The sequence below is a fragment of the Coregonus lavaretus genome (genome assembly GCF_964263955.1).
Source record: "Coregonus lavaretus genome assembly, contig: SUPER_36_unloc_1, whole genome shotgun sequence".
Taxonomy (NCBI): Eukaryota; Metazoa; Chordata; class Actinopteri; order Salmoniformes; family Salmonidae; genus Coregonus; species Coregonus lavaretus.
Window position 1 is genome coordinate 561,410 of NW_028167175.1, and position 26,321 is coordinate 587,730.

At 43.3% G+C, this 26,321-nt stretch overlaps 2 protein-coding genes across 2 annotated transcripts in view; one reads left to right on the forward strand and one right to left on the reverse strand.

The window, feature by feature from the left end:
* Positions 1 to 4,843: 4,843 nt before the first annotated feature.
* On the reverse strand, positions 4,844 to 17,141 carry LOC311111061 (carbohydrate sulfotransferase 3-like). The gene is made up of 4 exons (XM_084189059.1): positions 16,720 to 17,141; positions 7,596 to 7,828; positions 6,987 to 7,166; positions 4,844 to 6,053 (listed from the first exon to the last, which is right to left on the reverse strand). Exons 2-4 carry the CDS (start codon positions 7,673 to 7,675, stop codon positions 4,976 to 4,978), a joined length of 1,338 nt encoding a protein of 445 aa, XP_084045185.1. The 5' UTR covers positions 7,676 to 7,828; positions 16,720 to 17,141; the 3' UTR covers positions 4,844 to 4,975.
* A 480-nt stretch (positions 17,142 to 17,621) lies between these two features.
* Positions 17,622 to 26,321, forward strand: part of LOC311111101 (growth hormone-inducible transmembrane protein-like) — a 31,262-nt gene continuing 22,562 nt past the window's right edge. The window contains exons 1-2 of the mRNA XM_084189102.1: positions 17,622 to 17,686; positions 19,880 to 20,036. Of these exons, the coding sequence (XP_084045228.1) occupies positions 19,902 to 20,036 (135 nt within the window). The 5' untranslated portion in view covers positions 17,622 to 17,686; positions 19,880 to 19,901. The remainder of the gene's footprint in view (positions 17,687 to 19,879; positions 20,037 to 26,321) is intronic.

The window sequence follows — 26,321 nt, forward strand, 5'->3', positions numbered from 1 at the left end:
AATGAATTGTATGGCTGAATCAGAGCCATATATTTAGAATGTATGTATTATTATTTAGAATGTATATATTATTATTTAGAATGTATATCTTCTAAATATATTGCTCTGATTCAGGGCTCTCCAACCCTGTTCCTGGAGAGCTACCGACCTGTAGGTTTTTGCTCAAACTAACGTGATTCCGCTTATTAACCAGCTAATTATTAGAATCAGGTGCGCTAGATTAGGGTTGGAGTGAAAACCTACAGGATGGTACAGGGTTGAAGAGCCCTGCTCTGGGATGGAACAGGGTTGGAGAGCCCTACTCTGGGATAGAACAGGGTTGGAGAGCCCTGCTCTGGGCAGGAACAGGGTTGGAGAGCCCTGCTCTGGGATGTAACAGGGTTGGAGAGCCCTACTCTGGGATGGAACAGGGTTGGAAAGCCCTGCTCTGGGATGGAACAGGGTTGGAGAGCCCTGCTCTGGGATGGAACAGGGTTGGAGAGCCGAGCCCTGGGATGGTCCAGGGTTGGAGAGCCCTGCTCTGGGATGGACCAGGGTTGGAGAGCCCTGCTCTGGGCAGGAACAGGGTTGGAGAGCCCTGCTCTGGGATGGACCAGGGTTGGAGAGCCCTGCTCTGGGATGGACCAGGGTTGGAGAGCCCTGCTCTGGGATGGAACAGGGTTGGAGAGCCCTGCTCTGGGATGGAACAGGGTTGGAGAGCCCTGCTCTGGGTTTAATGAAAGGCTAGTTTGCTTCCAATCGGTTTGAGCTTTCTCCAAATGAATAAGCATTAGTACGCTACACATAGAATACATACAGTGCATTCGGAAAGTATTCAGACCTCTTGACTTTTTCCACATTTTGTTATGTTACAGCTTTATTCTAAAATTGATAAAATAAATTGTTTTCCTCATCAATCTACACACAATACCCCATAATGACAAAGCGAAAACAGGTTTTTAGAATTTTTTGCTAATGTATTAAAAATAAAAATACGGAAATACCTTATTTACATAAGTATTCAGACCCTTTGCTATGAGACTCGAAATTGAGCTCAGGTGTTTCCATTGATCATCCTTGAGCTGTTTCTACAACTTGATTGGAATCCACCTGTGGTAAATTCAATTGATTGGACATGATTTGGAGAGGCACACACCTGTCTATATAAGGTCCCACAGTTGACAATGATGGCGCCGGAGAAGATGGCTGCTGTTTTACAGCCTTCTAACCAATTGTACTATTATGTGTGTTTTTTCGTGTTATTTGTAACTTATTCTGTACATAATGTTTCTGCCACCGTCCAAAAATAGCTTCTGGATATCAGGACAGAGATTACTCACCTCGTATTGGACGAAGATTTTTTATTCAACGAGTCGGACGCGAAGGATATCCTACAGACACCCGACAAGGCCCAAAGCCTATTCCCCCTCAGGAGACTGAAAAGATTTGGCATGGGTCCTCAGATCCTCAAAAAGTTCTACAGCTGCACCATCGAGAGCATCCTGACTGGTTGCATCACCGCCTGGTATGGCAACTGCTCGGCCTCCGACCGCAAGGCACTACAGAGGGTAGTGCGTACGGCCCAGTACATCACTGGGGCCAAGCTTCCTGCCATCCAGGACCTCTATACCAGGCGGTGTCAGAGGAAGGCCCTAAAAATGGTCAAAGACTCCAGCCACCCTAGTCATAGACTGTTCTCTCTGCTACCGCACAGCAAGCGGTACCGGAGCGCCAAGTCTAGGTCCAAAAGGCTTCTTACCAGCATCTACCCCGAAGCCATAAGACTCCTGAACAGCTAATCATGGCTACCCGGACTATTTGCATTGCCCCCCCACCCCATCCCCCTCTTTTACGCTGCTGCTACTCTGTTTATTATTTATGCATAGTCACTTTAACTCTACCCACATGTACATATTACCTAAATTACCTCGACTAACAGGTGCCCCCGCACATTGACTCTGTACCGGTACCCCCTGTATATAGCCTCCCTACTGTTATTTTATCTTACTGCTGATCTTTAATTATTTGCTATTGTTTTTTTGTTTGTTTTTTACTGCATTGTTGGTTAAGGGCTTGTAAGTAAGCATTTCACTGTAATGTCTACACCTGTTGTATTCGGTGGATGTGGCAAATAAAATTTGATTTGATTTGATTTGACAGTGCATGTCAGAGTAAAAACCAAGCCATGAGGTCGAAGGAATTGTCTGTAGAGCTCCGAGACAGGATTGTGTCGAGGCACAGATCTGGGGAAAGGTCCCAAAAACGTTCTGCAGCATTGAAGGTCCCCAAGAACACAGTGGCCTCCATCATTCTCAAATGGAAGAAGTTTGGAACCACCAAGACTCTTCCTAGAGCTGGCTGCCCGGCCAAACTGAGCTATCGGGGGAGAAGGGCCTTGGTCAGGGAGGTGACCAAGAACCCGATGGTCACTATGACAGAGCTCTAGAGTTCCTCTGTGGAGATGGGAGAACCTTCCAGAAGGATAACCATCTCTGCAGGACTCCACCAATCAGGCCTTTATAAAGTAAAAGTAAAAGTAAAAGGCACGACAGACCGCTTGGAGTTTGCCAAAAGGCACCTAAAGGACTCTCAGACCATGAGAAACAAGATTCTCTGGCCTGATGAAAGCAAGATTGAACTCTTTGGCCTGAATGCCAAGTGTCACATCTGGAGGAAACCTGGCACCATCCCTAAGGTGAAGCATGGTGGCGGCAGCATCATGCTGTGGGGATGTTTTTCATCGGCATGGACTGGGAGACTAGTCAGGATCGAAGGAAAGATAAACAGAGCAAAGTACAGAGAGATCCTTGATGAAAACCTGCTCCAGAGCACTCAGGACCTCAGACTGGGGGCAAAGGTTCACCTTCCAACAGGACAACGACCCCAAGCACACAGCCAAGACAACGCAGGAGTGGCTTTGGGACAAGTCTCTGAATGTCCATGAGTGGCCCAGCCAGAGTCCAGACTTGAACCCGATCGAACATCTCTGTAGAGACCTGAAAATAGCTGTGCAGCGACGCTCCCCATCCAACCTGACAGAGCTTGAGAGGATCTGCAGAGAACAATGGGAGAAACTCCCCAAATACAGGTGTGCCAAGCTTGTAGCATCATACCCAAGAAGACTCAAGGCTGTAATCGCTGCTAAAGGTGTTTCAACAAAGTACTGAGTAAAAGGTCTGAATACTTATGTAAATGTAATATTTAAGTTTTTTATTTTTAATAAGTTAGCAAACATTTCTTACAACCTTTTTTTTTGTCATTATGGGGTATTATGTGTACATTGATGAGGGGATTTTTTTTTGATCCATTTTAGAATAAGGCTGTAACGTAACAAAATGTGGAAAAAGTCAAGGGATCTGAATTATTTCCGAATGCACTGTTTTTGAAGAAATGTCACCTTACAGTTTAAAATACATCTGACAGCAAAACAAGTAAACGTGTCAATATTCAATTTACTTGTACAGTAAAAGGCCAAACAATCACACAACAATTGAAAATTCCACTGAAATGAAAAGCAAAGGATTTAACTTAACAACAGAAGGAGAAAAGGCATTGACATACATATAGACAAACCCATCCTGCCTCCCAAATGGCACTCACTTCCCTACGTAGTGGACTACCTTTGACCAGAGCCCTATTGGGCCTGGTCAAAAATAGTGCACTGTATAGGAAATAGGATGCCATTTGGAACGTACGCCCAGTCTTTTAGTCCCCTGGTCCTCTTCTCTTCCATTATAACCAGCCAGGAGACTAGTGTCAATGGACAGAAAGCTGCTGATAAACCTCACACAATTCTGCAAACCAGCTGCAGGAGGAATGTCTGTGTCTATTCCCTATAGTGCACTATGGGGAATAGGAAGCCATTTGGGATGCAGTCTGTCTGTACATACAAAACCACTGTAGACATCTGTTTCTACAGAATGAGTCGCTACACTCACCGTCGACTTCCACACTGTGAAACGCTAACAGCCAATTAAAACTAAAACAGTAACATGCATGTACAGCTACTCAGCCACCTAGCCTATGTGTGCGTGAAGCAGACCTGGGTTCAAATAGTATTCAAAATAATAATATTATTTTGGCTAGGCTTGATTGAGCTTGCCTGGTGCTATTAACCAATAGACTAATCGCAATACTGCAAACACCGCTCCTGGCAGGCTAAAGCAAATGCTAAAAGTATATGAAAGATTTCTAATACTATTTGAACCCAGGTCTGGAAATATGGGTCCCATCAGTTAGCGGGGAGAAAACTATCCATCTATGTAGCATGTGCAAAAGCCATAGCCATAATCTCTCAATCTCAATACAAATAAAATAATATATTAAATTAACATGAAAGAACATCCCTTCTTTATGGTAAATGATATAGAAAATACAAGACCAAAACCTTGGAATGCCCTACTAGTATCCTGCTATCCACACACACAGAGCAAGTCATTCATTTAGCTACCTTCTCTACAGCTCAGTTCAAAAGCAGCTACTGTTATTAACCCATGGCTAGCTTGACAGAAAAAAAATACATTTCAATTGGCAAACTGTTCAAGGACTCAAGCTTGGCCACTCTACAACCAGATTTGGTTTAAAAAGCATGACTTGGTTGGGGTGACAAGGTGACAAAGGTGCGTAACAAACAACTTTAATACCATGTAGTACTCATAAAACAAGGGTTTTCTTTTGTTAAATATTCCTGTAAAGCGTTAAAAGGTAGTACCTGTTTTTGTCTTCATTCAATCGTTTTTTCCACAATTACACACATAAATGTGTATTTCTTTCTACACCCTGGAGTGTAACATGTTATCATTTAATATATATATATATATATATATATATATATATATATATATATATATATATATATATATATAAAGGGTCTTATACATTACTCTGTTGTAGACTAGTACAGTCCCCAATAAATATCCTCACAACAATCACTTCATAATCGTATCTGTATGTCCACTTTGTCTGTTGAGCAGAGTTCAGAGTTACAGTAAAATGTCTACGAAAAGTTTTGTATGAAAACCTTTTCTTCGATCAAACTGATAGACTTGTCCGTCAGCATCGCCTCGCTGTTCACAAACCTGTACCCAAACAGTTTCATCGTGGGTCCACAAACTCTCTGCACCACCTGGGCTAGTTTGTACGGTATGCTGAACCTCCATTTCTCTACTTGCTCGGAGGAGTTCTTCTGTGTTGAATACACTCCGCTTGTCTCATTGGAAGCCTGGGTGTTCTTTAGTACCCAGTCTTTCACCTGAGGAGTGAACGGGATCCCGGTGAACTTGTACATCTCCGCTGCCTTCCTCATAGGGAATCTAGCGATATCCTCGTACCGTACTAGCATGTACCTCCGCCTCAGCCACGACGGCTGCCTCAGGCCCACCTCCGCAGACATCCTGATGTTGTCGCAGTTCCCTTTCAGCTTCCTCACCTCGTCGTCGTCAATGGGCACGTCCCCGTCCACGGCCCACTTCTTCCAGTTGTTGTACTTTGCAGAGAAGGCCACCATGCGCGAGGCCAGAACCGCCCTGGGGTCCCTCACCAGCTGGATGAACTTGATATCCAGACGAGGGTCCTCAGCGAGGGGTCTCAGGGTCTCCAGCTGACGCACCCGGACAGATTTAATGGCCCTGTGCTCCTTCTGCTGGCATGACTCGGACGCCATGGTCAGGTTGAGGGGACCACACTTCCTGGTCCGGCAGTGGTAGCGCTCAAATACTTTCTTAACAAACGGGCTACAGACGGACTCCTCACAGAGAGAGCTGCTAGATTCTCTCCTGAACAGGGCTGAGGTGACGTGGTCTACAGGAAGTGGGTCAATAAAGCTCTCCAGAGGGGTGAAGTCGCACAGGAAGAGCCCCTGGAGGACTTCTCGGTAGGCCCGGGCGGCGGCCGTGGCATTGGTCCCGCCGGTCTCTAACGTCAGCGATCTCTCGACGTGCCACAGCGGCTCGAACAGGTAGAACATGTTGTCGCCCTGCTGGTTGAAGAACTCGCCCACGAAGGAGGAGCCTGTCCGCGTGGTGGCCAATAGGAGGATGTGCTTTCTGTTTCCTGCTGATCCTATGACCTCTGACCTACAATACAGTACAAATTACAAAAATGTATTGTCCAATGTCAATCGGATCGGATACATTTTTTAAAACGTTATTCCCAACCCCTTGGACACCACACATATAAATACAGATCAGGAGTGGGGACACCATTATGCTAGCTTAAGGAACATCTTTACTGAGACAAAACAGGATATGTTACACACAGCATTATAGGTAATGTAGTATCAATCAATCAATCACATTTATTTGATGAAGCCCTTTTTACGTCAGCAGTTGTCACAAAGTGCTTTACAGATACCCAGCCTAAAACCCCAAAAAGCACGCAATGGAGAGGCAGAAGCACAGTGTCTAGGAAAAACACCCTAGATGGCAAGAACCTAGGAAGAAACTTAGAGAGGAACCAGGCTCTGAGGGGTGGCCAGTCCCCTCCTGGCTGTACTGGGTAGAGAGGAAACAGGTTCTGAGGGGTGGCCAGTCCTCTCCTGGCTATGCAGGGTAGAGAGGAACCAGGCTCTGAGGGGTGGCCAGTCCTCTCCTGGATATGCAGGGTAGAGAGGAACCAGGCTCTGAGGGGTGGCCAGTCCTATCCTGGCTGTACTGGGTAGAGAGGAACCAGGCTCTGAGGGGTGGCCAGTCCTCTCCTGGCTGTACTGGGTAGAGAGGAACCAGGCTCTGAGGGGTGGCCAGTCCTCTCCTGGTTGTACTGGGTAGAGAGGAACCAGGCTCTGAGGGGTGGCCAGTCCTCTCCTGGTTGTACTGGGTAGAGAGGAACCAGGCTCTGAGGGGTGGCCAGTCCTCTCCTGGCTGTACAGGGTAGAGAGGAACCAGGTTCTGAGGGGTGGCCAGTCCTCTCCTGGCTGTACTGGGTAGAGATTTAAGAGTGCATGTGACCATTAAGGCCAGACTGTTTGTCTTAATGTATGATAAATAGTATATGATGCTACACACACAGACCTCTGCTCGGTGTAGTTCTCCAGACGTCTCTTCATGAGGGTGAAAGCAGGGTCCAGCTTGCTCAGCGTAGTGAAGGAGGAGCCATTGAACTTCAGGAGACCCAGGGCTGAGGCTGGGGCAGAGTTACTGGGCTGGAGGGGTGTCTGGGGGGTCTGCTTTGGGGTGAGCTTGTCTGAGACCCTAAAAGACAGTGTTAAACAATGTATTTATATTTTTTTATGTTTTATAGTTTAGAAGACCATCTTATCCTCAGACAGTGAATTCAATCAAAGTAAGTAAACAACCAATGCAATTGAAGCCTTGACAGCATGACTACTTCATCCAATCAGACAAATTGGAAAAAAAACAGCATGTGAGTAGCTGAAACAAATGTTCCAAACACACAGCTCTGAATAAAGGTGAGTCTGTTCCAATCTGAGGGAGATCAGTACAACAGGCAGGCTTAACACACACACACACACTCTCTTTCTCTCTCTCTCTCTCTCTGTCTCTCTCTCTCTCTCTCTCTCTCTCTCTCTCTCTCTCTCTCTCTCTCTCTCTCTCTCTCTCTCTCTCTCTCTCTCTCTCGCTCTCTCTCTCTGTTGATCATGGAGATGGGCTTAGGTTTACCGTGAGATAATATTGTTTTCCTTCTCAATGATGACCAGTGCCACAATGAAGACAAGGGAGATGGAGTACTTCAACCTCATTCTGTGATGTAGCTGTGCTGGGATATGCTGCTGTCACGGACTGTCTTCTTAATAGGTTCTGCCAATCCTCTTCTCCAGACTCCAGCTGCCTGTTCAAAGAGTCCTCCACTTGTTCGTTGTTGTATTTCCCATCGTAAAGACGGCTGTTTCATTCTGCAAAATGAAATGAGCATTAATAAACTGTCAGTCACACTTTTCAACGCTATAGTACTGTAAACAAGAACACAAACCTTAAATGACTTAAATTGTTATAGTAAAGATGACTTAAATTGTTATAGTAAAGTTGTGTTAGATTAAATCTAATCTGTTGATAACCAGTCAAATGGAGGAGAAAGTAGCACAGGTTCTACATATATAGCTTGATGTAAATGTATCAGTGCCTTGTCACTTAGTCAGCATGTTGTAGCCTATAATAATAATATGCCATTTAGCAGACACTTTTATCCAAAGGGACTTACAGTCATGCGTGCATACATTTTGTGTATGGGTGGTCCCGGGGATCAAACCCACTACCCTGGCGTTACAAGCGCCGTGCTCTACCAGCTGAGCTACAGAGGACCACTAAGCCTGTGTAGCCTTAGTCAGCATGTTGTAGCCTTAGTCAGCATGTTGTAGCCTTAGTCAGCATGTTGTAGCCTTAGTCAGCATGTTGTAGCCTTAGTCAGCATGTTGTAGCCTTAGTCAGCATGTTGTAGCCTTAGTCAGCATGTTGTAGCCTTAGTCAGCATGTTATAACCTGTGTAGCCTTAGTCAGCATGTTGTAGCCTTAGTCAGCATGTTGTAGCCTTAGTCAGCATGTTGTAGCCTTAGTCAGCATGTTGTAGCCTTAGTCAGCATGTTGTAGCCTTAGTCAGCCTGTTATAGCCTTAGTCACTGTTATAGCCTTAGTCAGCATGTTATAGCCTTAGTCAGCATGTTATAGCCTGTTTGAGGTGGGGTTTTAATAGCTATTCTTTTGTTTGTGTCATGCTAGCTTCCCATCCATTGGTGTAAGACCCCTTTTCCGGGAGAGGATAATATAATTTCATATTTCAGTGGTGTAAGAATAGAAAGTGGCAGAGTGGTTTCACCGGGGGAATTTAATCTGCTACTTCCCTTGGGTCGGTCTGTGTTATCTTTAGGGCTACAGGGGGATTTCAAGAACATGCTTACAGTGGGCCACCCACCATGCTAGTGTTGAAAGCTGGTGACCCCCCAGAGATAAAACAATGTTCGCTCAGACTGAGTCTCTCTCTGTCTCTCTGTCTTGCATCTAATGGCGATAATAGCATAAAAATGTGTTTGTAACATGACCCATACACAGCGGAACAAAATATCTTGGCTTTGAATGCAACCAACGCTGCCAAACACAAAAGTATGTGCTCGTCGGACATCTCATTTCAAAATCATGGGCGTTAACATGGAGTTGGTCCCCCCTTTGCTGCTATAACAGCCTCCACTCTTCTGGGAAGGCTTTCCACTAGGTGTTGGAACATTGCTGCGGGGACTTGCTTCCATTCAGTCACAAGAGCATTAGTGAGGTCGGACACTGATGTTGGGTGATTAGGCCTGGCTCGCAGTCGGCGTTCCAATTCATCCCAAAGGTATTCAATGGGGTTGAGGTCAGGGCTCTGTGCAGGCCAGTCATGTTCTTCCACACCGATCTCGACAAACCATTTCTGTATGGACCTCACTTTGTGCATGGGGGCATTGTCATGCTGAAACAGGAAAGGGCCTTCCCCAAACTGTTGCCACAAAGTTGGAAGAACAGAATCGTCTAGAATGTCATTGTATGCTGTAGCGTTAGGATTTCCTATCATTGGAACTAAGGGACCTAGCCCGAACCATGAAAAACAGCCCCAGACCATTATTCCTCCTCCACCAACCTTTACAGTTGGCACTATGCATTGGGACTAGGCGCTTCAGCACTCGGCGGTCCCGTTCTGTGAGCTTGTGTGGCCTACAACTTCGCGGCTGAGCCGTTGTTGCTCCTACACGTTTCCACTTCACAGTAACAGCACTTACAGTTGACCGGGGCAGCTCTAGCAGGGCAGAAATTTGACGAACTGACTTGTTGGAAAGGTGGCATCCTATGACGGTGCCACGTTGAAAGTCACTGAGCTCTTCAGTATGGGCCATTCTACTGGCTGTGTGCTCGATTTTATACACCTGTCAGCAACGAGTGTGGCTGAAATAGCCAAATCCACTCATTTGAAGAGGCGTCCACATACTGCTGGTCAAGTAGTGTATGTCACCAAGGTACCCAACCCACTTCAGTCTACCAGCGGCTCCTTTATGTCAACACTCAATTAGGTATTTTCAGAGAAGACTCAAGAGCCACTCAGTGACATGTTCAGCAGGCTACTGGAATAAACCACCGTCTGGTGAAGACATACTGTAGCCTGGTCCCAGATCTGTTGGTGCTGTCTTACCACCTCCTAGTTGTTCCTTCAATGACAATGAAAATAGGAGTTCACAAGTTAGCACAAACAGATCTGGGATCAGGCAGGTAGGAGCATTGGGCCAGTAACTGAAAGGTTTGCTGGATCGAATCCCCGAGCTGTCAAGGTAAAAAAAATCTGTCGTTCTGAGCAAGGCAGTTAACCCACTATTCCCTGGGCTCTGATGATGTCGATTAAGGCAGCCCCCACCCCCTGCAGCTCTCTGTTTCAGAGAGGTTGGGTTAAATGCGGAAGACACATTTCAGTTGTATAACTGACTAGGTATCCCATATTCATGGGTTGCATGTTTCGTTACAATAATGTTTTGGACTGATGCCCGACTGAGCATTCTACTCAATGCATCGTCAACGAGCGCTGATGAAGATTTCATCAAAAGTGCATTACAGTGGCTTGGAAAAACAATAATGACATTCAAAAGGAGGCAAATAATTAGTAGAAAACCTTTTGTCATCATTTTGATGTCGCCAGATTGACTTTAAATGCAGTATAACGTTAGCTAGATAGCTAAGATTGAGGGGAAGCCACCGGATTTTAGCTAGCTAACGTTAGCATTGACAGCAATTTTTTAAGGACTTTGCTAGCTAATGACAACACTGCCATCCATCTAAAGTAAATTTGACGACATGATAATGCTGGCAAAGATGTTTCCTACTAAATATTTGATTACTTTAGCATTGTAATTGTATTTCCAGACACTATAGTGTAATTTAGACTAAATAGTATTTAGCCTCCGTCCAGAAGGACTGGGTTTATCACCACTTTAGGGCACCACTATGGCGCCACCGGCAGAGGGCGGCTTGGGAATGTTCTTAACAATGGCATGACGCAACCGAGTGAAGGAGGTGAAACCTATGAATAGTGAAGAAGGGCTTTCAGTATTCCAACAGAGAGCTCCCAGACTGAGCCCCTTAAACAGTGACCTAAAACTGCACTAAAACAGCACAGAGGCAAAAGTAAACAGAAACTGAGGGGGAAAACCTGCTTGTCACAGGGCCATAAATTGTAGCCATTATGAGACTGTGAGAGTGTGAGCAAGCAGGGCTGCAGTAGGATATGAAACCTGGTGTGCGTCCCAAATGTTACCCAATACCCTTCATAGTGCACTACTTTAGATCAGGTCCCATAGGGGGAATATTGTGCCATTTGGGACGCACCCCTAGCTGTACCTGCTTGCAGAGTAGGTAGGGTCTATCCATTGAAGACAAAGACGGATTTAATGGGGCCTATTTAGGGATATCCTGCCCATTCTGCTGAAGGATTACTATAATGTTACTTTTGGGATAATGTCAGCTTGGCTTTAATCCCTGACTAATGCTCCAGGATGAAAGGGGCATTCTGGGATTCTAAGTAAACAAAAGCGGTCAACCCGCCACTCATTTTTTTGTAAACAACTGAAGGGTGTGGGCTGGAGAAATGTAACCACTCTTAAATGAAGTTATATTCTTCAAATATCAATGGCTATATATAATTCATCTAAAAAATCCAAAAATGGATGTACCAATCCCAGATTGCCACTTTAAACTCAGGGAAGTTTCACTGCCTGCCAGTAGAGAGACTGTGGCCATTCACCCACAGTAACAAGTACTACATTGATTGAGGTGATGATTGAGGTGAAAATGTACATCACTATTGAACCGGTTTGATATAATGACCCATTCAATGAGAAGACACAGGTTAACTGTTGCTTATGTGTCTGCCACCACAAACCAGCTGTAGACCAACAACACTATGGTATCTTTCTATTCAAATGTCCATCTAAAATCAAGTCAGGAAAAGTGTATAAACATGAAGCAGAACGTGTAAACCATCTGCTTTAACCGTATATAGCTGATGTTAATACATTTTTCAAAAGGCACATCTGTGTCTGTGACAAGGTCAGTTCATTAGGACCCTCTAATGGTAATGCCAAGTGGCACCCTATTCGTTACCTAGTGCACTACTTCTGACCAGAGCCCTAAAGGCGCTGCCCTGGTCAAAAGATGTGCACTATATATGGAATAAGGTGCCATTTGAGCCACATGATGTGGAAAACGTCTGCCGGCTCCCGAGTGGCGCAGCGGTCTAAGGCACTGCATCTCAGTGTTTGAGGCGTCACTACAGACCCCCTGCTTCGATTCTAGGCTGTGTCACAATCCGGCCGTGATTGGGAGTCCCATAGGGCGGTGCGCAATTGGCCCAGCGTCGTCCGGGTTTGGCCGGGGTACACCGTCATTGTAAATAAGAGTTTGTTCTTAACTGACTTGCCTAGTTAAATAAATAAAAACAATGAGGTCCCTCTAACAGTGGCAACAGTAAAAGGCTGTGATCATTAAAGATCCTGAGACCATTAAAGATCCAATGCCCGGCTCAGAGATCAAACCGCTCCCTATATACGGCACTACTTTTGACCAGAACCTCTTAGGTACGGGATTACAATGATGACAGAACTACGCCAGTTTGTATTTTGAATGTTGTGGTTGCACGTTGAGATTCGTGGTTGCAAGTACGATTCGCAAATGTGTAATTTTAATTTTGCAAGCTTGTATCATGATGTGTGAAAGATTAAACAGCGGTCGCAAACTTGTAACTTGACATTTGTAACTTTAAATTTTCAGAATTATTACAAATCCATTTACAAAAATGAATGTTCTGCTGTGAATCAAAAATACACTTGCAGATTTTGAAACTGCGCGCGCTCTGAGTTCTCTCAATGTTGTCACGTTACCAAGAGATTCATAAGCTTGTAGAAAGTGCCTCTGCTGTAGCCAGTCCAAAAGACTGCAAATCTAAACTCCCAAAATGACTAGACAGCTTCTGTGAAATTCTCTCAAAAAGTGAATGAGTTCTAGGACTTACAGTAAAAGTTTTGAATTGGAACTAGACCAAGCACTCACTGTTGACGTGGACTAGTCAGTAATCACAGTACACTGAGACTGTGTTTTCCCCAGAGAGGAAATCTCCCTCTGAACATCTCCGTATTTACACCGCATGCCACAGACACAAAGGTCTCTCACAGAGTTCAGACTGTAAAAAACCTTCTGGCCTGAGATCACAGCACTATGGCTCCCAGGGTTGCATGGTTGACGTTTATTGTCATGAGTCTTGCCCTGGAGGCAGAACTGAGTGGGTTCCGCTAGATGGGCCAGCTGCAAAGTCAAAATTGTCGATATTGTAAATTTAAGGTTAGGGTTAGGAATTAGGGTTAGCAGTGTGGTTAAGGTTAGGGTTGGGTTTGAAATCAGATTTTCTGACTTTCTGGCTGTGCCAGCTAGTGACCACTGCAGAGCTGCCTCCAGTACATGAGTAATCTCAATAAATGCCAACCTGCCGGCCTGTTTGGATCCCTGCCATGCCAAGACCTGAGGTGTAACATTTTACTCATTGGAAAACCATTGTACTCTCCCAAAGGGTTTTCTTTGTCGGTGCGTAAAAATCAGTTAGTCACAAGAAATACAGTACGTCCGCACAGCGAGGGCCCAGTGTCCCTTACACATCAATTGGTCAGTGACTAAAGATCCCAACCCAGTCCTTTTTTTTTATTCACTCTGTGGCTCTTTCACAATTCATCCTTTCTCAATTCCCTGCGGCCTTTCTCCTCAAAATACATTGGAGGATTAGGTCATAGGGGATGGACCTTGGATCTTTTCCTCCAATGCTGTTTCAGAAGGAAGCGAAGAAAGGGGACGCGAGGAATCATGGAAAGACTAATTGAGGAGGACATTTGAGTGCATGCATGAGCGGTGCTCATCATCATATAGCCACAGACCACAGACAATGGGAGAAATGCCAGGGGAAATGAGAAGGGAAATACATTGAGAGCTTCATGACGATTGCTTAACAATTGCTCATAGCTGGATGAAGATTGCTTCATTTGTTATTTGTCATACTGGTGATTTTTGGCATAGTTCAATAACACCATGTAACTATGTTGGGTCCAATGGTTGTTGTCTAACACGCTGTATTTGTACCTTCAGTGAAATCTGTACTACACTACATATACAGCAGTCCCATAGCATGAGCTATACGGAACGGATCACTGTGAAAACCATCAAAAGAACATCCACGAAAATAGTATTTTCTTTCAAATGGATTCATGATTTATAATGTAAGCCAGTACACACCAATTATCTGAGCTTATTATCCCATAGAAGCGTGGTGTCAGAAAGAGCTCATCTTTATAGAGCTGCCATCGAAACATTCACAACCCACTGAGGCGTATGACACATTTGATGATCAGCTCATGAAGGAACCACCATCTCCCCATTTATCATCACGTTACAAATGCTTTTAATGGATGCCTCCTTCTTAAGGCTCAAATATGATAGTTTTTTTCATGAAAGGGGACTGAAGATAGAAGAGCCAGTGTGACAATCACATTTGTATCCATTTCTCTGTGTGAAATTTCAATTAATGCAGTCAGTGAAGCTTGAACAACATATGGTTTTATTTTCACCTGATCTGGCGGTGCAAAGCAGTGTATCAAGTGAAATCTTGAATAATTTCAGAATAGAAGCGATCTGCAGTTGTTGTTTTTTACTCTACCTTGACAAAGTAATTAACATTGCAGGTACATTAGGCTATCATAGGCACCACAGACATACAGCAACATGACATCAACTCAGGTGATTTTGCCTTACCCCTATCAACAGACGTTTAGCTTGACATACTGTAATACTGTAAATCCACAGGGCTATTTAAAGCGTGATACTCTAGTCTACATGATAAAGTAGAGGCTGTGCCCCATTGTGGAGTCTGGGGGATCGTGGCCCCATGGCAGGTTGGCTCATATTTACAGAGAGCAGTTCAGTGGTTCCTCTGTAATGGATGTAGCCTGGACTCAGATCTCTTTGTGCTGTCTTGCCAAACCCTGTGGCCATTGGCAAGAAAGTACAAACAGATCTGGGACCAGGCTAAGATCAAGATGACTTTATTGGTCAATAGCACACAAGGTCCAACTGAAATGTTACTTCCGCTTTTAACCCAACCCCTCCGAAAGACACACATACAGTGCATTCGCAAAGTATTCAGACCCCTTGACTTTTTCCACATTTTGTTACATTACAGCCTTATTCTAAAATAGATTAAATATATTTGTTTTCCTCATCAATCTACACACAATACCCCATAATGACAAAGCAAAAACAGGTTTTTAGAAATTTTTGCAAATGTATAAAAAATGAAAAAAACAAAAACAGGAACAACTTATTTACATAAGTATTCAGACCCTTTGCTATGAGACTCGAAATTGAGCTCAGGTGCATCCTGTTTCCATTGATCATCCTTGAGATGTTTCCACAACTTGATTGGAGTCCACCTGTGGTCAATTCTATTGATTGGACATGATTTGGAAAGGCACACACCTGTCTATATAAGGTCCCACAGTTGACAGTGCATGTCAGAGCAAAAACCTAGCCATGAGGTCGAAGGAATTCAAATCAAATCAAATCAAAAACCTAGCCATGAGGTCGAAGGAATTCAATTCAAATCAAATCAAAAACCTAGCCATGAGGTCGAAGGAATTCAAATCAAATCAAATCAAAAACCTAGCCATGAGGTCGAAGGAATTCAAATCAAATCAAAAACCTAGCCATGAGGTCGAAGGAATTCAATTCAAATCAAATCAAAAACCTAGCCATGAGGTCGAAGGAATTCAAATCAAATCAAAAACCTAGCCATGAGGTCGAAGGAATTCAATTCAAATCAAATAAAATGTTATTTGTCACCTGTGCCGAATACAACCGGTGTAGACCTTACAGTGAAACGCTTTCTTACAAGCTCTTAACCAACAATGCAGTTTTAAGAAAAATAAGTGATAAGTAAAAAATTTAAATTTAAAATAATTAAAAAGCAGCAGTAAAATAAAATAACAGTAGGGAGGCTATATACAGGGGGTACCGGTACAGAGTCAATGTGCGGGGGCACAGGTTAGTCATGGTAATTAAGGTAATATGTACATGTGGATAGAGTGTATCCGTTGTCCGTAGAGCTCAGAGACAGGATTGCGTCGAGGCACAGATCTGGGGAAGGGTACCAGAAAATGTCTGCAGCATTGAAGGTCCCCAAGAACACAGTGGCCTCCATCATTCTTAAATGGAAGAAGTTTGGAACCACCAAGACTCTTCCTAGAGCTGGCAGCCCGGACAAACTGAGCAATGGGGGGCTGTATTGGATCCTGACAAGCTGGCACATTGACAGAGGGCAGCGCTGGCATCATATCACTGTGGCTTGTTTGATACCCTAGAAGCCCTCATCCATTGGTGGTGCTTCCAGCTCATGCAGGTATACCCAGCCATTAAAAAGATGGCGTTTGGTCTTTAGAAATGAATAGCCACGAGCTATCAGGTGATATAGAGCACAAACCTTGTCTAGTCATCCACACTGGATACAATACATCATTTATACAGCAGGAAGTCCTCATACAGTAATGAGTTAATAGGCTAGTAATAAAGTAGTAATACATCATCAATAAAGTCATCAATAGAGCATACCATGTTATTTATTCTCAAATAATGAAAAGTAGCAAACACTTTTTTTAAATAATGAAAATAATAAAGCAACAACAACTTTTATTTTTATGAAAACATTTATAAAAACGTACTTGGTTTAAAACTGAGCATTCCTTACCATTTTATTTTGAAGCTCTCAAGCAACCAGTCGCCTAATCGACAGTTGTGCGCTCGATGGGTTCCCTCATGGTCTAACCCTCCAAAAGCACGCTGCCTTATTCATGAACAAAAGGCACCTTGTGTGGGAAAACTTCATAACACACTCCATGTCCGTTAGGCTATTTCTAATATCCCCAAGATGATTCCATAGACGAAGGTAGGCTACTAAAATACGCAAGCAAACGTTGACATTTTAGAAAGAAAAGTTTAGAAAAAAAAAAAAAGTATCTCAAACTGTCCACACGAAATATAAAGAAAATAAACTCAGATCAATAATGACAAGAAATTAACTGGGGGAAGATATGTGTAACAAAAAAAAAAAACATTAACGTTTGGAAAATAATAATTTTACACCTCTAATCGCAACGAAAGGGCAGGAACTCCAACCGTGACCGAGTGTGCCGCTCTACCTCTAAAAATGGACACAGTAGTCACATGTGGGGAGGTTGGCCCCTCACCCGTCGTGGTTTTGGCATAGCCGAATATAGAGGGCCACTCTTTCTCTGTCTCGCTCGCACTCGCCTCCCTCACTCCACCTTTCCCTCTCTCAATTCATTTCAGAGTGCTCTCTCTTTCTCTCTTTCTATATCAACGTAATGGCCCATTTAAAACAAAAATTGATCTCCAAAACCTCATAAGCAAGTTGAAACTGAAAGATATGCTATCCTCAAAAGTTGAGTTGCAAACGTTGCAGCACTTTTTGGTGGATGAAGATGTGCCGCCACCTGTTGGAATTCATTTTACACGTCTTTAGAATCTCTAGAAATAAAAAACAACCTAAGAACTACAAGTCACATAATTTCACTGAAATTCGTCCCCTGATGATGATGACATCGGTCAGAACTTTCACGAAATTGCGTCATAGTACGTCAGTGAAGTGCGCACTTATCTCAAGGAAGGTGAACAGAAGTCTAGCTACACGCTTGGTATGTAATATATAGAGTTTTGACTTATCTTTAAAACATTGTAAATAGGAGTACTGTTTTATTGTTGACATGATCTATCAATATCTAAATTTGTAGCAACGCTTTTAAGGAGGAAACGATGTTAACTTGTCAGCTCGATGTGAATCACAACAGCGACTAACTAGCAAGCAAGCCGCTTTCTAACGTACGCAATGGTTACAAAACAAGGAACATTCTCTGACAAATTCAGCAAAATTCAATCAAATATACGTTTTTATGACTATAAAAGATAGCTGTGGTACTTTTATGTTCATGATCCTCGTTATTTCATTTAACTTTTCTCAGCTTTGGGAATCTGCAGTTAGCTAACGTTAGCTAACATACTGTGTTATGAAAACCAGAATGATCAGCTAATTTAGTAAGCTAGCTATGTTTTTCACTCGTCTTTGTATAGTGAACAAAAATATAAACGCAACAGTTAAAACGATTTTACTGAGTTACAGTTCATATAAGGAAATCAGTCAATTGAAATACATTCGTGGTCCTCTGTAGCTCAGCTGGTAGAGCACGGCGCTTGTAACGCCAAGGTAGTGGGTTCGATCCCCGGGACCACCCATTCACAAAAAAAAAAAAAATGTATGCACGCATGACTGTAAGTCGCTTTGGATAAAAGCGTCTGCTAAATGGCATATTATTATTATTATTATTCATTAGGCCATAACCTATGGATTTCACGTCACTTGCAGGGGCACAGCCATGGGTGGGCATAGGACCAGCCAATCAAAACTATTTTTTCCTCACAAAAGGGCTTTATTACAGACTGAACTACTCCTCAGTTTCATCAGCTGTCCGGGTGGCTGGTCGCAGACGTACTGCCAAATTCTGTAAAACCATGTGGGATCTTTTATTTCAGCTCATGAAACATGGGACCAACACTTTACATGTTGTGTTTATATTTTTGTTCAGTATAGAAAGCGAGTTAGTTGCCTGACAATGACTGTGATAGCAAAGCTTTTTTATAACTAACCCAAGATGGACCAGAGCCTTTCGTTTCCAATGGGAGCAAATTAATCATCGTTTTGGAAACGAACTGTATGGAGATCAAATGTTTCATAGATGAGAAAATTAACAGAATGTCGGCCATAATCCATCTCGCTCCATCTTCTCCCACTTCCGGCCAATGCACAAAGAAAAATAACCTGAGTATGTCTACCTCTGCTAAGCCTCCCAGTAAAGCAAGAAAAATAATCAAGCATCACAGAAAAGTGTTAGAAATAGCCCACATTAACATATGTAGCTTAAGAAACAAGGTTTCATAAGAAGTTCATATTCTGACAATCTCTGGAACTCACTTAGATAATACCTTTGATGATACAGTGGTAGCAATACAAGGTTATAACATTTACAGAAAATACAGAAATGCCAATGGGGGTGGTGTTGTTGTTTATATTCAGAACCACATTCCTGTAAAGCTTAGAGAGGATCTCATGTTAAATACTGTTGAAGTAATATGGCTACAGGTTCATCTGCCTCACCTAAAGCCCATTCTGGTGGGAAGCTGCTATAGACCACCAAGTGCTAACAGTCAGTATCTGGATAACGTGTGAAATGCTTGATAATATATGTGCTATCAATAGAGAGGTATACTTTCTGGGTGAACTGTAACTAGTGCCTGCAACCTGGTTCAGGTTATCAATCAACCTACCAGGGTAGTTACAAACAGTATAGGAAGGAAATCATCAACATGTAACGTTGGCTGCTTTTAGCCACCCGGTTGTATTTACATAGACAAGCGTGGCTCCTTATTCAATTGGGTTGCACAAAAACAGTCAGCGGGAAGCCAGATATTAAATACAATTCAATCAACTTACTGTGCCAGTGGGCAGGACAGTTGGTCATTATGATGGGGAATTTGAGACAAAATATCTAAAGGAACGTATTATTAAAGACTGTTGTCGACCCATTTCCTCTCTGCTTACCTCATCTCAAAATAAAAGTCCTGCACGTGCGCCATATGTACACAAAAAAAGGAATAACTTGTAGGCGACTTAAAGCAGCTACAAGCGAGTTAGCTAGCTAGAACATGGACACATGGATACTACATATTACCACATGGATACTACATATTACCACATGGATACTACATATTACCACATGTATTCTAGATGTCATTGTTGTGGTTGCTGACTGTCTGATCTTTTGAACTGTTTTCAGATTGTAATTCCAGAGCTTTATCATGACCATGTTGGTGAGGCTAGCATGCCTGCGCAGTCTCCCTGTGTCCGGGCTGCGTCCTATGTTGACCCAGGGCTCTCCAGCCCTGAGGAGCTCCACCCTGAAGAGCTGCCCACCGCTCCTCAAGGCCCACCAGGTAACACATTAGGGAGGGGCTTTTCACTTTGTTTGACTGTTCCAGCACTCACATCATTTTTACTCCAGTACTCAAATAAAAAAAATACACTTTTAGAACACAAGGCCCGCACTGGAAAAAATATACATTTATCTACATGCCAACGGTGCGCAAAAATGTATAATTTAACATAACCATTACAGATGACAAATCCTAATAGCTAAATTGCCTCATATTTAATCAATAAAAAGACAAGTGCCATTTTAAGATTAATTAATTGAAACCGTAATATCAACTGGTTATATTATATTGTGGAACACAGTCTTCAAAAAGGTAGTAACCTCAGAAGTGGTGCTAGCTTGTAAGAAGCCTGTGGCTGTGCAACGGTGTGGCCTTGTTTTGTTAATTTGGCAGACAAGACGCTCTTATTTCCCGAGGCCTTATCACAGTCAAGACACGCCTATTTTATAGTAAAAAACATGATGTAATATACCAGAATAAAATAGAACAGAATAGTGTGAAGTCATCACGCATCTGGAACAGTTATTCCCAGTGATCATTTTGAAACTGGGCTCAATTTGGAATGTTTTTTCTCCAGGGTTACAAAACAAAAATTGTTCTTTTTGATATACAGACGTTCAATGTAGTTTATTCTGCTTGTTCTTTGGAATTTTCCAAATGGATTAACAATTCCATATTGAACACTGCATGGGGATGAATTATTTTCACGACATCTGTCTGGCGAGTAGGCCTAGGCTTAATGATTCTGATTAAAATACGCTCTTTGTCTTTATCAAACTAATGTTTTAGTATATTTTCAGTGTGGAACCTGTCTGTGTTTAGCAGGGTTATAGCCTAGGCCAGGAGTAAGCAACCCTGTTCCTGGAGTGCCGCAGCTACTGCATGGCTTTGTTCCAACTAGGCGCCACACCTGACCAACTGAGCTCATTGATCAGTTCAGTGTTTGCCTAAATTTAACACACACGGCTTTACAGGTCGGTTAAATAAAAAACGTAAGGCCGGGGTGTCGCAAAGTAGGGGTCGTCACTAGTTACCACAGCCACAAAGTCATAAACCCCGCCTATTTCTACCAATTTATCTTCTTAAACCTAACCTTTGACCATAACCTTAACCACGCTGCTAACCTTATGCCTAACCCTGACCTTAACCTTAACCACGCTGCTAACCTTATGCCTAACCCTGACCTTAACCTTAACCACGCTGCTAACCTTATGCCTAACCCTGACCTTAACCTTAACCATACTCCTAACCTTATGCCTAACCCTGACCTTAACCTTAACCACGCTGCTAACCTTATGCCTAACCCTGACCTTAACCTTAACCACGCTGCTAACCTTATGCCTAACCCTGACCTTAACCTTAACCACGCTGCTAACCTTATGCCTAACCCTGACCTTAACCACGCTGCTAACCTTATGCCTAACCCTGACCTTAACCTTAACCACGCTGCTAACCTTATGCCTAACCCTGACCTTAGTGATCTCTGGTTAAAGATATCGTTTTGACATCCGTTCGAGTACACAATTACTCTTGCCCATCCCTAACACACACACACACACCCTTGCTTAAGCCTCATCAGGTACAGTCATCCCTGACAGAGATGCTGAATAACACACTTGTCCAGTCAGAGCTCAAAACTGCGACCAAAACACTTGCATTGGACTTGGCAGTGCAACACCGATTGTTTATTGGTCGCTATGGTGCCAGTAATATTTTTTTTTTTTTGTGTTCTGTTCACAGTAGTTTTTGGTTCACAATTTGCTTTTCAGCAATGGGTATTCAAAAACGTTTGGTCCAAAGTCTTAGATTGAATCTTGGCGAGGAGCAATTCAATCATCATGCACTGTTTGAATGAACATTTCTAAAGGCGTTCATAAAAAAACTTCCCAATGAAATGTTGACTGTAAAGTAGGCCTACCTGGCAGAATGATATCATGATGACTTGTAGCAATCGTGGGGCATTGGTTTTCCTAACTCTGCCATCACATGTAGCCTACATTGTACAGTACAAAAACACAGCTAGCCAAATACAACAGTCTCCAATCAAAATGGATTGGTCACATGCTTCGTAAACAACAGGTGTAGACTAACAGTGAAATGCTTACTTACGGGTCCTTCCCAACTATGCAGAATAAAAATATATAAAATTATATAACACAAGGAATAAATACACAAGTAATGATAACTTGGCTATATACACGGGGTACCAGTAGCGAGTCGATGTTCAGGGGTACGAAGTAATTGAGGTAGTTATGTACATATAAGTAGGGATAAAGTGACTAGTCAACAGGATAGATAATTAACAGTAACAGCAGCGTATGTGATGAGTCAAAAGAGTTTGTACAAAAAAGGTAAATGCAGATAGTCCGTGTAGCCATTTGGTTAACTATTTAACTAACTATTTAACTAACTATTTAGCAGTCTTGTGGCTTGGTGGTAGCCATGATTAGCTGTTCAGGAGTCTTATGGCTTGGGGGTAGAAGCTGTTGAGAAGTCTTTTGGACCTAGACTTGGCACTCCGGTACCGCTTGCCGTGCGGTAGCAGAGAGAAAAGTCTATGACTTGGGTGGCTGGAGTCTTTGACAATATTTAGGGCCTTCCTCTAAAAAACGCCTGGTATAGAGGTCCTGGATGGCAGGGAGCTTGGCCCCAGTGATGTACTTGGCTGTACGCACTACCCTTTGTAGTGTCTTGCGGTCAGATGCCAAGCAGTTGCCGTACCAAGCGGTGATGCAGCCAGTCAAGATTATCTCAATGGTGCAGCTGTATAACATTTTGAGGATCTGAGGGCCCATGCCAAGTCTTTTCAGCCTCTTGAGGGGAAGAGTCCTTGTCGTGCCCTCTTCATGACTGTTGGTGTGGACCATGATAGATCCTTAGTTCACACAGAGGAACTTAAAGCTCTCGACCCGCTCCACTACAGCCCCGTCAATGTGGGCGTGCTCGGCCCTCCGTTTCCTGTAGTCCACGAACAGCTCCTTTGTCTTGCCGACGTCGAGGGAGAGGTAGTCGTCCTGGCACCACACTGCCACGTCTCTGGCACCACACTGCCACGTCTCTGGCACCACACTGCCACGTCTCTGGCACCACACTGCCACGTCTCTGGCACCACACTGCCACGTCTCTGGCACCACACTGCCACGTCTCTGGCACCACACTGCCACGTCTCTGGCACCACACTGCCACGTCTCTGGCACCACACTGCCACGTCTCTGGCACCATACTGCCACGTCTCTGGCACCACACTGCCACGTCTCTGGCACCACACTGCCACGTCTCTGGCACCACACTGCCACGTCTCTGGCACCACACTGCCACGTCTCTGGCACCATACTGCCACGTCTCTGGCACCACACTGCCACGTCTCTGGCACCACACTGCCACGTCTCTGGCACCACACTGCCACGTCTCTGGAACCACACTGCCACGTCTCTGGCACCACACTGCCACGTCTCTGGCACCACACTGCCACGTCTCTGGCACCACACTGCCACGTCTCTGGCACCACACTGCCAGGCCTCCCTATAGGCTGTCTCATCGTCGTCGGTTATCAGGCCTATGACCGTCGCGTCGTCAGCAAACGTAACGATGGTGTTGGGAGTTATGTGTGGCCACGCAGTCGTTGGTGAACAGGGAGTACAGGAGGGGACTAAAATAGCAGAATTGGTCAGGAGCCTGTAAAACGGCATCTATCCATTGCAGCGTCATTCTGTCTCTTGCTAGTCCCGCACTTGAATTAAAGGGCAACTACACCCTCCAAATATATTTTTTATATATTGTTCCCAGACCTCAAAAGTTGTCTCCTGATGTGGTTTTTAAGCATTGTTGTGGACTTAAAACATCAATTTATCTTTTAGTTTTTCTATAAAAAGTGTGATTTTGAGTGAAAACCTCAAACAACTCGGAAACCTTAAACAAAACTGGGAAAACTGATTTTATAGGGCCATACAACTGTAGACTAACAATAACACCCTTTTTGAGGTTGTTCCAAACAATCAATGTAAATATGATATTATCAAATTGAAATGTCATTTTTTGGTGTATGGATTTGTATTTATTATGGATCCCCATTAGTTCTCGCCAAGGCAGCAGCTACTCTTCCTGGGGTCCAGCAAAATTAAGGCAGTTATACATTTTAAAAACATTACAATACATTCACAACAGATTTCACAACATATTAAGTATGTGCCCTCAGGCCTCTACTCTACTACCACATATCTATAACATATAATCCATGTGTGTAGTGTGTGTAGTGTGTATAGTGTGTGTAGTGTGTATAGTGTGTGTAGTGTGTGTAGTGTGTGTAGTGTGTGTAGTGTGTGTAGTGTGTGTAGTGTGTGTAGTGTGTGTAGTGTGTATAGTGTGTGTAGTGTGTATAGTGTGTGTAGTGTGTATAGTGTGTGTAGTGTGTATGTTATCGTGTGTTTGTAGGCATGTGTCTATGTTTGCGTTGCTTCACAGTCCCCGCTGTTCCATAAGGTGTATTTTTATCTGTACATTTTTTTTATCTGATTCTACTGCTTGCATCAGTTACCTGATGTGGAATAGAGTTCCATGTAGTCATGGCTCTATGTAGTACTGTGCTCAGGCTCAATTAAAGATGTGCGCATCATCCGTTTTCCCGGACCAGTATTCTTTTCAATTGGGACAGTAGTTTAACGTTGCCACTGGCAAATCTACTAAGTTAACATATGGAATTGTTTTAAGATGGTCATTCAAAGGATCATTTAGCTATTAGATTTTTAGGACCCTTAAGGTGTGTATATATATACACACACACACACACACACACACACACACACACACACACATACACACACACTACCGGTCAAAAGTTTTAGAACACCTACTCATTCAAGGGTTTTTCTTTATTTTTACTATTTTCTACATTGTAGAATAATAGTGACGACATCAGAACTATTAAATAACACATATGGAATCATGTAGTAACCAAAAAAGTGTTAAACAAATCCAAATTATATTTTATATTTGAGATTCTTCAAATAGCCACCCTTTGCCTTGATGACAGCTTTGCGCACTCCTGGCATTCTCTCAACCAGCTTCACCTGGAATGCTTTTCCAACATTCTTGAAGGAGTTCCCACATATGCTGAGCACTTGTTGGCTGGTTTTCCTTCACTCTGCGGTCCGACTCATCCCAAACCATCTCAATTTGGTTGAGGTCGGGGGATTGTGGAGGCCAGGTCATCTGATGCAGCGCTCCATCACTCTCCTACTTGGTAAAATAGCCCTTACACAGCCTGGAGGTGTGTTGGGTCATTGTCCTGTTGAAAAACAATCGATAGTCCCACTAAGCCCAAACCAGATGGGATGGCGTATCGCTGCAGAATGCTGTGGTAGCCATGCTGGTTAAGTGTGCCTTGAATTCTAAATAAATCACAGACGGTGTCACCAGCAAAGCACCCCCACACCATAACACCACCTCCTCCATGCTTTACGGTGGGAAATACACATGTTGAGATCATCCGTTCACCCACACCGCGTCTCACAAAGACACGGCGGTTGGGACCAAAAATCTCCAATTTGGACTCCAAACCAAAGGAAAACTCTAATGAACTTATCCTCTGCAGCAGAGGTAACTCTGGGTCTTACATTCCTGTGGCGGACCTCATGAGAGCCAGTTTCATCATAGCGCTTGATGGTTTTTGCGACTGCACTTGAAGAAACGTTCAAAGTTCTTGAAATGTTCCGTATTGACTGACCTTCATGTCTTAAATTAATGATAGACTGTTGTTTCTCTTTGCTTATTTGAGCTGTTCTTGCCATAATATGGACTTGGTCTTTTACCAAATAGGTCTATCTTCTGTATACACCCCCCCCCCCCCCAACTTTTCACAACACAACTGATTGGCTCAAACGCATTAAGAAGGAAAGAAATTCAAGAAATGTACTTTTAAGAAGGCACACCTGTTAATTAAAACGCATTCTAGGTGACTACCTCATGAAGCTGGTTGAGAGAATGCCAAGAGTGTGCAAAGCTGTCATCAAGGCAAAGGGTGGCTATTTGAAGAATCTCAAATACAAAATATATTTGGATTTGTTTAACACTTTTTTGGTTACTACATGATTCCATATCTGTTATTTCATAGTTTTGATGTCTGCACTATTGTTCTATAATGTAGAAAATAGTAAAACAAATTAAAAACCCTTGAATGAGTAGGTGTGTCCAAACATTTCACTGGTACTGTATAAATATATAATAATATGCCATTTAGCAGACGTTTTATCCAAAGCGACTTACAGTCATGTGTGCATACATTTTTAC

Bases quoted from the DNA above. Each gene is read 5' to 3' on its own strand.
- LOC311111061 (XM_084189059.1), bottom strand. From the start codon at position 7,675: ATGAGGTTGAAGTACTCCATCTCCCTTGTCTTCATTGTGGCACTGGTC. The intron at 7,167-7,595 runs GTAAACCTAAGC...ACTGTCTTTTAG, and splicing joins GAAAACAATATTATCTCACG to GGTCTCAGACAAGCTCACCC. The intron at 6,054-6,986 runs GTCTGTGTGTGT...ACTGTATTGTAG, and splicing joins GAGAACTACACCGAGCAGAG to GTCAGAGGTCATAGGATCAG.